General features: G+C 38.3%; 1 protein-coding gene across 3 annotated transcripts in view; it reads right to left on the bottom strand.

Moving 5' to 3' along the window:
• The window catches only part of LOC139820800 (lachesin), a 145,398-nt gene that overhangs the window by 18,242 nt on the left and 111,677 nt on the right, over positions 1-15,479 (bottom strand). For 2 of the 3 annotated variants that reach the window (XM_071791343.1, XM_071791336.1), the window contains exons 7-9: positions 13,545-13,664; positions 13,091-13,261; positions 6,365-6,614 (exon numbers count right to left, since the gene is read on the bottom strand). In XM_071791343.1, the coding sequence (XP_071647444.1) occupies positions 6,365-6,614; positions 13,091-13,261; positions 13,545-13,664 (541 nt within the window). Of the gene's footprint in view, positions 1-6,364; positions 6,615-9,904; positions 10,043-13,090; positions 13,262-13,544; positions 13,665-15,479 lie in introns of those variants that run through there. The other variant, XM_071791353.1, reaches the window with a different exon arrangement.

Below are 15,479 nucleotides of genomic sequence, written 5' to 3'. Positions count from 1 at the left end.
TGAACATATTGCCTAGTGCTTGTAATGACATAGTAATGCCGTTGCTTCTCTACCCGCACAGGATATCGATTACTTCTATCAATCTTCTGAACAACAGTCTCGCGCGCGGGACTCCAATATTAATTTCTTTTGTGGTATCGATTATCGATCCATCGTGAATATCATAAAATCAATATAAAGTATAATTAAACAAAATTAAGTTCGTTACCGTATGATTAGCTAACTTATAAGATGTACGCGTAAAAGATGATCAAGTTATTATCAGGAATTTAAATCCTTAATTTCTTTCCAGCAAATTTCAGGCAACCTACTTGTCGATTAAGAGAGGTAAGATATCAAATGATAATGACTACGATGTACATTAATCGTCTCTTTATTCGTCTATATATATATATATATATATAATATGTATATACCTCTGTTGGCGACAATATTTCGATAAGTCGTGGCTTGGCTTGGTACAAGTTGCGTTTTATACTTGGGGTATTACCGGGGAGGGGGGACAGTAATTAATTACATCGACGCACAGGAATGCATATCATTAATCGTACGTATATCGTGTATTTATATAACATATGCACGCGCGTGAGATTATTGTACAGTGTGCGATGCGCCGCCGTTGACTAAACATTTTTCATTTCGAGGAGGACGGTAGGGATTGGGGAAGGGCGGTGGGGAAGGGCGGAGGATGGGTCGAAGACGGTAGTATTCACAATAGGGATGTATTCGTGGGAAGGAATAGGTCGCCATTCTGTATATCTATGTATACATAGTGCAAAATATATTAAGGTCAGGCCACTCGTACGAGGACAGCGTTGAAACGTCCCTCTTAAAGGCTAGCCGTCCTTTCCGTATCGCCGATTAATTCTCTCTTTCTCAAAAGAGTCAGCACGATCGAGCTCAAAAGAAAATCGGTAACGCACGAGCTCTCTCTACGCCTCGACTCTAATCGTACTAAAAGCACTTTTTACATTGTTTCAGATACGACAAAGTGGACCGTCTTGGAGCGATATGATGCGTATAGGGACGCTTAAAAGTATCGATAAGTTCGACACATGCAAGGGTATCGATACTGTCCAGCATGCTCAGCTCGACATCCGATACCTTTTACTTTAGCAATTTAAAAGTAAAGGCGTTGAATATATCGGTACTTCTATGCGCTCCCATATGCGCGAAGCTCATTGATGAATTCCAGCGATCGGAAATCCACGAGAACGATCAAAGCGCACGGAGATTTTCACCGATATGTAAGTAAAACGTCACGAAATCATGCTTGAATCGTTAAATGATATGTTAACTCGCGACGCAATCCGCGCGCATCGCTCCTTGCGTCGTCTTAACCCTTTAACCGCGCAAACATTTTCAAACATGCATGTTTTGAAAAATTGAACAATTTCTGTCGTATTATATTTCTTTACACATTTTATATGTATGTCACGTATAAAAATGCACGGATCAAAATCTGCCGAGACCTCGTCAAATATAGATGAATTTAATTTGTTTAAGAATTTAACTTATTACATGGGCAATCAGTTAACATTACTATACTATTCTTCTCTTCGATTTTCGAATTTGTCAAATTAAATTGCCTTGAAAAATAGAGTTAACATTTAATGAATTTAAAGGTAAAACTGAAATAGTGTTCTTGCAGCATTAATTTTGTTGTTCTCCGTCTGTACATCGTTTTTGTAACTCGTTTCAAATTAATATTGCAAATCATGAAGAACCAAATCGAGATATTTTCGCGTTATCTTTTTTCATCTGTCGAATGATATATTGTACAACGTATTGTTATACGTATAATCTTTATTATTTCTTGACTATATCTCTTGTCGTTCCGTTATGATAAGGATGATTTACGGGGTGACGAATAGTCGACTCATTTTTAAAAAGCAGCTATAACATTCTTCTAAACGATAATCAACAATGATTGATCAACAGAACTTGTCGACAATTTTGAGTCATAAAAACTCGCATTATCCGCCCTAACGCGCAAAGGCCGATTCGATTATAATTTGATTTTTATTTTTCTTACTTCCGCGACTTACGCTTTAGATATATTTATATATATATATATATTTATTATATAACCCTTGTATATATATAAACACACCTACGATCAACAATTCGATAAATCCTATTCCGTAATTTACACAATCTACACATAGACGTTTTCCCGCTTTCCATTAATAGTAATTAGACATCGCGATGTTTCTCTCACATGGCACATACGCATATACACGCATAGGCAGGCACACACGCAAAACAGGCATGTACATTCAATTATTGTGACTATAACGAGAGGCCCAATTACGAATAAATAACGAAACAATCGTGCTGTGCCTTGATGGCGATTGACGCTTTGACCCATTTCCACGTGACATTAAATATGAAATATATTCACGATCAGGATGGTATGACACTGATACCCGGTGTCACGACAGCACTCCTCGACTTGTACCATGACGATCGATAGTATGATAGCTGTACAGAAATTAGCCTCTCAAGCCTTTGACGACAAAACGCTCGGATAGTCACGTGTTCCACGAGCTTATATATTCATGATTAGATTTAACAGAAATACGTGAATTCAAGTGAAATAGCGAAATGTGAATTAGCTAAATTTATATAATTGTGATTTTTATGGATGTAATACTAGCGCTTTTTTTAAGAATTATCTGACGATATATCGGATAATTAATCCCGTGTGTTTGAATTTATTAATATATTCATTGACATATGGAACATATAACCACGATTGAAATTTTGTAACAAAGAAGAATATCTACATATATATCCCAAATGTATGATGAGAACAAAGCATATTATTAGTTCTTATTACAATGATGCAACAAATTCTCCGTGATCATATTTATTACAACTATTGATGATGTAACAACAATACTTGTGATTTAATGTCACGTAAAGAAGGTATCAGAAACGAGCCGTTTTATCTTATCATACAATTATTATACCTCTGTGAAAACGTTTTACATGCTGGCAGATCGTGCTCTATTCTTCGTACTTCACAAGTATAAAATATTTAACCTCCATACGCGTTAATCGTCCATTCCACAACGCGACTGTCGGATAACGTAATTGACAACGCCGTCGACAACGAGCGGTAGCAAAAGTGTTGTCGTTATTAAAGCATCGCATCCTTTTGTCTACCGGCATTATTCATTGTCCTATTAAATGGACGACTTTTATGTGAAAGGACCTGAGTGCCTTTGTCAAAACTGAGAAATAAGATTCTAAAGTTCTCCCTAGAGAATGTAATAGCCTTTTGTGCCGTAATTTACACAGTAAAGTTATAGAATCTTAATCTAATACTTAACAAACCAGGGTTACAGGACTTGAGATTTAACTATCAATGGATTAATTAATATCAATTCGAAAGTATATATACATTTATACAAAAAGATGGATAGATCGTTCTTTCGTAGCTTTAGTTGTCTTCATATATAAACATTTCCAAAGTATGAGAACTCCGTAAATGTCGCCAACTCAAAACGAGCAAGATCGACGCCGGTGCCATTTATAGAAAAACCGCTTGAACAACAACATGAATATCTAAGATTAGATTCGGGAGCTTGAGAAAAGCGATATGTGGACCCTTGGAATACCGATATTTATAATGAGCCGTTTTAAATAAAATGGTAAATTTCTTAAAATAAGAAAAGAATAATGAAGGCGAACATTTGGCACGTTTTTCCTAATCGGGACGAGTAATTATCTCTCACTTTCGTTTTCGTCTGCGCGCGCCTCCGTTGTAACTGGGCCGAAATTACGTATCAAAAATCGTTTACCGAGCCATCGCATTTTCGGCGGACCGCGAATTTCCGGAAAATCTACATGGACGCGTGTGAATCACATAAGTATTACATTATAAATTAGTTCTAACATTAACGTGAGACATATGAAAAGTTTAGCTGGAAAATAAAAGTAAACGCATGATCTTCAAGATCATATAATGAGAGTAATATAATAATTCCTGGGAAAGTTTTTTTATACAAATAGCTTGCAATTTTTGCAGAAAATGAGATCAGTTTCAACAATATTTGTTTGTCGGTGTAAGGTGGCAACAATTTTATTTATTGTTTTGCATTCCCACTTGATATGCGAAGATTCTCGTTCGATTCGATCGAATATTTATAGTCCAAGATTTAATTCCCGACGGTCAGGAAATTCGGCAGTTAGCTTATTTACAAAGCATCGTTTTATATAGAAAATTTTATTTTCTACTTTTTGCTCGAAGCATATATCGGTATTTCTTCGCCGATTTCTTATGAAATTCTTATCGTGGCATAAGAATGGAAAACCTTCTCTCGCTTGATAGTATATATTCTGGACCGATGCGGATTCACACAAATGCAATATGTTATATTCTCAGGATAGAATAAACCGAGAGTAAAACTATCCGTGTTGCGCGTTGAAGAAATTAAAACGCCGTAGCTGTCTCAGTAATATCTATGGATGTCGAAAAGACAGGCGTCTCTGTCATACGGATCGATCGATGTTTAATAATGAAATTGCCGTTAAAATTATTTTGATTGCTCGCGCGTGAATATGTTAATGAGAAAATTTTCAATTACCGCTCTGTCATACGCGTTAATGTTTTTCCTCCAGAGAAATATCGAACATAGGTGATACAGAGAGATACTGCGCAACGTATAAAGGAAAGGACACCCTTTTTTTCACAATTCAGAAATGTCTCTCTGTTTAAAGATTCGAGAAGTGTATACGCAATGTGAAATTGTATTTTCCGCGGATACGAGGCGTATCGCGTTACGAACTCACTCGAGTGGAAGGTCCGGCATTTCGCTTCTCGATCCTGCAAAATCAGCGTTGGATCAGACGTCGATACTTACAGTTCGTTCCACTCGATCGCGTCTAATGTGAAATTTGCTCGATGGAAATTCACGCGTTAATTAAACGCGATTTCTCGAACGCGGCAGTCGTTCTCGGGAGCAGCACTTCCTCCCCGGCGTCGGTGACCATTCGACGTGAACGACATTTATGTAATTGATTTTGTGTGTAACCGTCTCGCCCACGATCTGACGTTTCGGACGCGAATTAAAAAGAACTGGCGATTTAATAATTATGTCATTGGTGGCGTGGAGACACGGTAAACTAACGAGATATCTCGTTAAACCGTAGACGAATCGCGGTAACCGTAGCTCGACAATGACGACGCGAACAAAATTTCACGATCTTCGGTCTGCCGTTAACGTTTCGTCGATATTCGCTAGGCTGTTAATTTTCACGAGCGTTGAGCGGAAAAGCGGCCATGTTGGATCGATGCCGTACGAAATATGGACTGCTTTTATATAAGAGAAATCACAGTCTTTATAATGTAAATAATGTCGGTTATTTTATAATAAAAATAATGATTTTTTAGAAATTTCTTTAAAATGTATTTTTAGTAACTAATTTTTTGAGGTGCAAGATTAATTTACTAATAAGTATTCAAGTTCAATAAATTACATTTGTAATTTTACGAAAAGAAGAATAAATCTGTTTTCTGCTATCTAATTGTAAGTTATTGCCAAAAGTGGAATGGTAGACCTCATAATGTTTCCAAAATATATGGGGATAACTAAAATACACTTTATTAAAAATATTTCCTTTAAATATAAAAGTAATCCATATTGCAACGCACTGTCGTACGCTAGCAGTCGGTTTGTTCCGCCTATGTGACACGTGTATCACAACATAATTTAACATTTAGCTCGTTAATTTAGTACTTTTTGAGCTTGCAAAGTTTCCGTTATTTCTATATGAATGCGGACATTATTATTAACATTCGTTTTCGCATGTCACATTTGAATTTTACGAAATGCATTTTTTTTATCATCAAAATGCAAGCTGGCAGTATTTAATTACCGCATATAGCTGACGTTGAGAGACTCCGAATCCGCATGTAATTTTAATCCGCCATTTGTCACGTATAAATTAAATAATGAAAACATAATTGTGTTTTTATTAGAAAAAAATTGAATTGATAAAAAAATATCACGCCAGAGATAGAAATATTAGTTGAGACGTCAATTTTACCTTCTGATTTTTGCAGAAGAATTTCGTGCAACGGTTTAGAGCAAGCTTCGTTATATTTTCGGACGTATTCGTACCATTAAGTACAGCGCACAATAATCGAATTCCGTATAAAATATTGTGATTAACGTTCCGTCAATATCGTTTCGTGATATCAATATCGAGATTCGGCAATAATGTCGTGGATTTGCCGAGAACGCGAGGCAACGGAGCTACTCAGCCGCTATCTCGCAGTCTCCTTAGGTTAGCGAATCGAGCTCGTGGTAAACGTAGTTTGCGTTTAAGGGTAAATAGGTTACGTCTATCTTACGTCGAAGCGAGCAAGTGGTGCAGCACGATCAGGAGGATGCCGATCGTCGCCGGCGGCGCGTTGTCTCTTGACGTTGTCGACGCCGAATTGTCGTCCGCGTCGAAGGCTGGCTCCAGGGTCGATCCCGTTTCCCTCAGGGATCCTTGATGCACGTGGTTCAATCTGTGATCGCGATCACCGATCGAGTCGCCCGCGTCGTCGTCTGATCGCCGGTCGCCGGCCTTTTTGGGATATTTAGGTAGTTCCATATCTGTAACATAATAAGAAAAAAGAGCTGCATCATTTTTCTGAATAGTGTCGATTATCCTATTACAATAGAATATACTACTCGAGAATTTTCCCAATTATCTAAAAAGTAATTCAGAATTTAAACCCTGTTTGTCATTCTTCCAAAGTTATCCCTCTCATTCTTGTTAAGTTTTGAACAAATTGCCGAACGAGAAGGAGAGGAAGAGAGTAATGAACGCGAGGATTAAACGGTCTTTTTACAAGTTGTCGAGTCGATGTGAAGAACATTAGAGTTGTCGATACTTGTGTTACGCACGTGCAACGAGAGCGCCAAGCTTGCAGTTTCTTCGCTATCGAATTCAAGGCACGATCGTCGAAACATTATTTCAACTGTGGTCAGCCAGTAGTCGGCGCGATCCGGCGTGAGTAGATATCATTTTTTTTCCGCATGTGCAGAACCTCGATGGTGGGTATCGCGTGATGTTTTTACGCTCGACCGTCATTCGACACACGCGAGGCGAATAAAAGTGAAGTGAGAATTCTTTTTTGGAATTTCGCGCGATGCCATTGTGTGCGCGCAATGGAAAACGAATCGACTCGGTTCCTCCTTTTTTTCTTTTATCTCCAGAAATTCTTTTTTCGAAGTGAGATATATATATATATTTTTTTAAAATTTATCACACGAACTTCCCCTTGATATACATCCTTGTCTTTGACATCTCTCGCGTATTTTTCAGCGATGCTTAATATCCGCGGCACGTTCCATTGAAATTCAACGAGCGAATGATGAGCAAGTCGATACGTGATAGTAGGAAACGTGATGTTGCGGGGGGAGGGAGAGGGAAGGATATATACAGCGATATGAGACACCATTATCTCTCGCACGTTAGGAGATCAATCGGTATGATTTGCTCGTTTTAGGAAATAATTAAGCTAATTTTCCCGCGCTATAAGTTCTATGTATACGGCTCTGATAATTCTTGCAATATGTTGAAATTCTATCTACATTAAGCGTTATTGAGAGCTTCGTAATTACTGACTTTTATTAAGTAATTCTTCCTAAATATACCTAATGTGTTGGGTATATCTGTCGTTTCCAGATTATATTTTCCGTGACATATATAAATTAATAATATGTACTTCAAAATCAATGAAAAACCGATAGGTTTATTGGAAGATCGCGATTAATGTTTAATTATAATACAATTGGTGAGATTTGATTAAATGTTAAATGTTGGAGGTGTCCTGTTATCCGAGCGGAATTATATTAACGTAATCGGATTCGCGTAACATTAGAATGTCTAACTCCTATATTGATTATATATAGCTTCGACGAAGCTACTAAATACCAAAATCACAGAGCTAATTGACAAGATCGTGTTTCAATGATATTGAATTAGGTGTGCTCTCTGCTGGCCATTTTGCTACTTACTCATTACGGAGCGCTCAAACCGTGCAGCGAGGCGCAGCTTCCATCCTAATTTTCCTTTTGCTCGGTCAACTCCACTCAGCAATATTGCTAATAAATTTAATCCGGATATGACGTAAATTCTCTGCACAAAAATTTCACCATTGCCTTGCGTGGAAAATTCCACGACTATTATACTCGAATTTGAACGCGCGGAGATCTTTTTTTTTCGCAATAAACATGTTTGCAATTAAATCTGCCCGAGATTTTTTGTTTGACAAAAATCGACTATACAGCGAGCAAAATAATTCCTTCGGGAATAAAATTGATCTCGGTAAGTCCGCGACACCCCGTATACAGCTGTGAACGAAGAGACAGGTTGCGGTTAGACCGGTGGTTAGAAGAAGTATAAGAAGAAGTAGAAGTGGAAGAGGGTGCGGCAGCCCGTCTAAATAGCAGTTTAGCACTGATAACACTTGGCAGACTTTTATCGATCATGTCTGGCAACAGATGGCTCACCCAATTCCGGACGGCGCGTTTTGTCTGGCCGGCTGATATAAACGATAACTAATACGAGACACGGGAGTACGCGGGGCTGGGATGACGGGAGCAAGAAGAGAGATAACGGCGGGCTGGCGGCCAGGTTAGATATTGTTTCACGGTCTTTTAACCGAAGACGTGATGCCCCGACGATCTTCGCTATTGTTTCGCAGCGCTTTTTTGACGGGGGGCAACTTGTACCGCCTGATTTAGAAGAAGCCTTTATTGGAAACGCAAGCGATACCTAGAAAATGTTGAACAGTTTTCAAAATTACTTATATTAACTTTTAATACTTAAAAAAAAATACTGCTGTTTTTTTTTACGAAAAGATAGTATCTTTCATGTTCTTCCGTAATAAGTTGGAACTATGACCAAAAGTTTTAAGCACTACAATAATATTTCTAATATTTCAAATTATTAGGGGGATCTGTGATACAATTTTTATAACAAAAATAGTATTGATTATTTAATATAATATGGACTCATCCCCAAGATTGTGACACGCTACAGGGTACGGTAAGAGAGTTTCAAATACCGAAGATACTCTTGTATAATGTATCTCACGGGAGAAATCAAACCCGCAGACTTATATAATTTAAAGCAATGCGATCTTCATCCCGGAGTTACGCCACGGATATCGAGTCCTCATTTATCAAAGTAAATCCATAATCCCGACCGCGCGCAATCTGTGACAAGAACATCCCCGGAAGAACGGCGGAAAAGAGGACACGAAAAACCGGTACGACGCGGTCAGGCGGGAGGGTGGAAGCTCGGATATTGTTTCGCGGACTTTCGGCTCTCGACATGACGCTCCAACATGCCGCCGCTGTCCTCGTACATTCCATAGCTTATCCGTCCTCGTCCCCGTCCGCACGGCGCGTTTAAATCTGCCGCACCACCCCCTCGCAGCGTAGACAGCGCACGCTCTTTTCACTCTGGCTCTTCGCGCCCCGTTTACACCGGCGGTTTAACGGTTAATCCTTCGAGTTTATCTGATCGCGTGACTTCAACGAGAAGTTGGAGCACGCCGGGATAACATCGCGAGCTTCCTTCTCGCGTATACCCGCTCTTTACACGACAGCGCGATAAAATTGCCGTCATTAGGGTTGCACGCGCGCTTGCAAGCTGGCGGGGGTAGTTAACTCGCAGATATCGGGCCTGGTTTTGTCCAGCTTGTTACGCTGTTTTATTCGTGCTACGATAAAGAGATAAAACTGAAGACCGCGGTGGAATTCTTTTTATTGAAAAGTCGCGACAAAGGAGTTTTACACGTACGTTATACCATTACTATTTTATGAGATTCTAGTAGAGTAATTTCACATTTCCCGACTATTTTAATCTCCCTTATGCCTTTGGTCATCTGTGTTGCGGTATTCCGGTGTGCTCACAGGGATGCAGATGCGGATTGCACGGTCGCGTGTGAATTCGTAATTTTATGCACGCTCCTCATCAATAACTCGGCTGGAATTTAGCTCCAATCGCGCGACGTGCAGAATTTTCGCTGCAATAATATGGGAGTGTGAATCTCACGACAATATAATAATAGTGATAATATAATAATTTTTAGGCAAATTATAAAAGTTGCTTTCCATAAAGATGCTAATTTGATAAGAAGAAATACCGATATTATTTATTCTGTCCCATTTCGAATAGGAAACGTACCAAATATTGCAAAATGTTTTAAAAAATATTAAGCAAAAATTACAGGCGCACACTGAATTATTTATTAAAAAAGATCATAAAATAGTGAAGCGTATGAATAACGCATGAATGCGAGCATTACACATCGCGTCCTTTGTGAATAAGCAAAATTAATGCCAAAAACAGAAATAATCCTGGATACATGCGTACTAGGCTGTATTGCAATATTATTATGGTCGCTCGGAATTCGATCAACATATCTATTTCATCGTTTATTTAAAAGTGCTGGATTGAGCATAATGAATCGATTTGTCACATTTATTAAGCATATCATACCAATTTCCTATTGTCATTTATAATCCGCGACGAATGTCAAGAATAGCGCTTGAATCGGACATACGTCGTCAAACGATATATCACAGAAATATCATTTCGCTTAACGTTACTAAAATTGAGCTGTCACTATTCTGGAAAACGTTTTACAAGACCCCGTGAATAGTTTTAGAGGGAAACGCGTTGCTTATTACAGGTCAAATAATTTCAGAGATGCATTTGAAACCGCATCTGCTTCAGTATTTCACCATTCAATGATTATATTCTCTGTAATTTAGTCAATCGCGTATAATCACAAATAAAAAATTGTAGAAGATTCCGACGCGAAAAATGGATTTGATTACACTCGCTGTTTCGTGTCAAGAACGCAGGGTAGTTCGCGGCAAAGCTGAATTTTCTCTCGCGCTATAAAGCGGAAAATTATGTGACGCGGAATCCGGTAAATAAACTGTGAAAAAATAAGGACGCGCTTCGAGAAAAGTAAGCGGGAAGTTATGGGCGCATTTACGGCTGATGACACGCCGGCGAGAGGACAAACCGCGTCGAGCCACGTCGTCCGCGAAAAATGCGCCTTTTTTCATTCGTTTTTCGACAGTAAAACAGGTGCCTGCATACGTGCTGTAAACGGATCGTAACGTTCAATCAGAGTGGAAAATTATGGGGCACCACTCATGAAGACTTATTGCGGTCATAGCGTTGTCGCGATGTGCAATACGAGATATCCCCGCGCTATCCAAAGCTTTAACTTTAATTACACGTATTTTTTATTCGTTATCAGGTTTAATAAAACTATAAGATTATTTGACTCAAATTTTAAAGAAAAAATGAGAACGATGTTGACGAATCTATATTGTAAAGAAATTTAAAAATCTTACAATTCCACGTAGACGTACAGTTTGGAGATTATTTTTTTCTATATATATATATATAAGGCAGCACAAATTTTTAATGATTTTTAATGATTTTAAATTATTACAATTTTTTCTTAATTACTGTTGGTTTTTAGGAAATTTTACGCTATTTTGTGATTTCTATTTTGTTACACAGCTACATTATAAGATATGTAGTAAAATTATTATTATAAAACGGCAGTTTAAAGGCTTTAAGAACGTTAAAAGAGGATACCCTGGGAGAAGAGAGGGCGGATTGTAATCATGTTTTAACCGATATCGCAAAGACATTTTGAAGATTACTGACTTAGGTATTTCATGGACGTACGCCGGCGGTCGGTGGTGGTATTTCGCAGACACACAATGGAAGCGAATTCCATAAATATTATACAGAAGAGTACAGTATTATCTGCGTCGTGAAATAACTTACGGTTACGACGGAGACGTGGCTAAGAAACTACGGAAATTCCAATCTGTCTCGCGGCGCACCGGTCTCTCCGATATCTTAAATAGTAAAACTCAAGAGGAAACTTAATTTCGCAAATACCGATATCCCTGTAGTAACAGTCGTGCGGTTTCTTCGAGATAAATTCCTGAGATTACCAAAACGACGAGAGGTCAGCGTCAGAAATATAAGCGCATGTAAAATATTTCTGCTCAGATTTTTACTTTATAGTCTCGGTTTTATCATCGCCTTCCATTCTTTGCTGTCATGTAAAAAAAAAATGACAAAAGAAAAAATAAAACCTTGTACTTGCGAGTTGTAAAATTGTATATCTTTTATAAATGAAAGATTTACGCTGCTCGTTGCACTTGGTCGCTCAATGTTCGCGATGGATGAAAACGAGAGCAAGTAGCGCCGGTAGAGAAACAGACATCCGTTCTGTAATTCTACACGTAAAGCTAACCGTCCGCCATTTTTACGGCGATGTATCGTTACGAGGCGACAAGAAAAATACCGTCGTATTGCGTAATACACGAGACGCTCGTTGCCGTCGATCGTTCCTGCGAGATTGCGACGTATTAAATCGTGCATGTAATGGAAACGGCGAAGTCGCATAGTGATACGCCGTACTTTCTCGCTGTCGGAACACGTGCAACTGCGACCGTCTCCCGCAATCAAATACATGTCTCTGATATTCAGGGCTGTTTCAATGCTCCCGTAAAAAGACACTTTCGCTTTCGCAAGCTTGCGTTAGTCACGCTTAAATAAAATAGACACGAAAAAAATCCGTTTTAATGTAAATTGTTTTGCAGTGAGTAATATATAAGGTATTTTAAAATAGATACATATGAACATATATATTGCGCGTGCAATTCAACCATCGAAAAAAATTAATTTTTGTATATAAATAGAATTTCCGATATTGCAGTATCCTTTTAATATCACTGGGTTTTAGCTCCTTTCTCAATATTCGAATACTTTAATAAATTCCAGCTTTATCTCAGGATTCAGCATGTCTTTTTACCTTCCTATCTATGTCTGAGCTGTCTTTGGACCGACTAATTTTTTAAAGAAATATATATAATAAATGTATTAATCCGGGAAAAGAGTTTAGGACGATACGACGTCGTTTGCGTCTGACGAAGTTCTCCGGGACTTTCCGCGCGGAAACTTCACCCCACATAGAAAGACTTTACTACCTGTTTTCGTCCTTGTCGACGTATTAACCGTGGAAACTCACCGTAAAGCCGGATGTTCCCCTCAGCGTCGCCGATGGAGTTTTTCGAGATGCACTTATAGCCACCCAGATCGTGCTTCTGCAGGTTCATGATCACCAGTCGCATCTGCACGCTGTACACTGATGTCTTTATCTCGGTCATCAGGTACTTGCTGTTAGATATTATCATTTCGTCTGCAGAAACACATTTTAAAAATTGAATTAATAAGACATACAATACATAAATTTAAGTATCAAAGTATACATTACATAAAGTTAAAGTTTTATATCTTGAAAAATATTTCTATTAATCGAGATTAATTTCTGATAGTTTCTGAAAAATATTTTTCGGCTGTGCAGAATGCTCTCAACTATAAAATACTCTTCAGATTAATTCGAAATCTCTCGACTGATAAGTAATCTATCTTTCAAGTAAATTGAACGACAAGAACTACACTGATCGCACTGTTCTATCTACCCGATTCTCGAGTCCAATAATTAATGGCCTTAGGTGACGCTTCCACATGGCAGACCAACGTGACGTTAGTCCCGATCGGAGCCCCGACCAGCTGGTTCGGTACCTGTACCATCGGGTGAACTGTAAACCATAACGATTTGATCAGTCGCGATCAAGCTAACAACAGCATGACATCGGCGGCACAGCCGCGCGCGCGGTTTCCCGCGCGAACTAATTTCTCTAATTGAACGTCATCGCCCGTAATGCCACAAAGGACATTTTTCTGATTTGTTTTAAAGCGAAGATGTCGGGATAGGGAAACAACGGTGGTGCATTGCACCACTTGCACAATTCAATCGCCTTACTTCGTAGTTACATTGTGGTCCCTTTGTGCGAGTGCGTCATTAGCGAGCTACGTGAGTACCTCACGCTAATGAAACACGCTGACAGATCATCATTTAGCGAGCAAGCAGAAAGGAAGTATTTTCTATCTCTCCCTTTCTCTCTCTTCTCCCTTCGCCCTCCCCCCTCTCTCTTACTCTCTCTCTGTCTTATGGCAGCGTTGCACTGCCTTTCATTTCGAGTATCGTAAGCAGCTTTTCGTGAGCTGCTTACGTTTTAACAGGCGACCGCGCCGAGCACTTCTTTCAGCCGAATAAGCTTGGCCGAACGTCGTGTCGTCACAAAGCGCTTACAGTGCGTTTTACAGCGGCTACTTAACCTCACTGACGTGAAATTCTGCTTTCAAAAAAATAGGCTATCCTGTAGCTCATTGAATTCACCTATGTCTTTTCTCTGACATACACTATGCAAGAGAAATTTCTCTACATATCATAAATTCATATTTTATGATGATGATTTTATAATGATTATGATTTTATAATGTGACACATTGCCATTATTAATAAAGTTAGTAATTGCTCATTATAACATTATAATCAAACAGAATAAAAAAATATAATTTTTTAAATAATAATAAATGACACATATTAGATTGAAAACTATTGTTTTACTATTGTTTGCACGTGCTGTGTCAACAGCGAATTTAGATCATTGTAATATAATTTATGCAAAAAATTAACAAAATGATTTGACATGTATATATTTTATATATTTAAGAAAATGTTCTGTTTTAAGTCTTGATATCACCTCAATATCTTTTTATACACTACATTCCTAAGAAATACATATAAGAAATTAAAAATATACATTTGCATACAAATACGAAATATAGACTATCTGCATTCATGGCAAAGTCTAAAATTTGCCATTACAATCTCTAACGATTCTGTATCGCTGTCGTTAAAAGATAACGCTTTCTAAGATGGTCCGTACTTTCGTACTTCCTAAGTAATAAAGATTACGTGGGCGATATCGATGGCCGAAATGCTAGGTGATGATATTATGTATGTAGTAACTGAAAATTAAGATGATGGTGCAAGATAAACTGGCCGTTTCCTCGGCGGGTCTTTGGTCGACTCTTTATCTCGAGCGCCGCTTGGGAAATATATGTGCTCGCGCCGCGCTTGTGCACACCGAAGATCCCAAGAACCACCGAGACGACACTTTTATATGAGAAAGGGGAATATACACAGAGTGTTTGGCGGTAGAATAACCATAGGATAACCATAAGTCAGATATATCGACACCCTGGAATAAAAATCAGGTAATTTTGACGTGGCAAGTTTCACGGAAGAGAAAAAAATTCTCTCTCGCACGTTAACTCTTTCCTACAAGGTGCCATTTTCTCAATAACGTGATTTTAAGCGATTCTTTTTCAAAGATTCTTTTTCACGATGGTGTTAACGCGATCCATATGTATATTGATTGGCTGGAAGTGCGTTCTATCAAAATCCGTAAATTTATTATTACATATAATTTTGTTCAAATTTTGAAATATATATTGAACCGACCTTTATTAATAAATCCCTCAAAGAAGTTGAATTTTGATATTTT

The sequence above is a fragment of the Temnothorax longispinosus genome, chromosome 1 (genome assembly GCF_030848805.1).
Source record: "Temnothorax longispinosus isolate EJ_2023e chromosome 1, Tlon_JGU_v1, whole genome shotgun sequence".
Classification (NCBI taxonomy): Eukaryota; Metazoa; Arthropoda; class Insecta; order Hymenoptera; family Formicidae; genus Temnothorax; species Temnothorax longispinosus.
The sequence above is the reverse complement of the archived record's forward strand: the minus strand, read 5'-3'. Positions and strand labels throughout refer to the sequence as shown.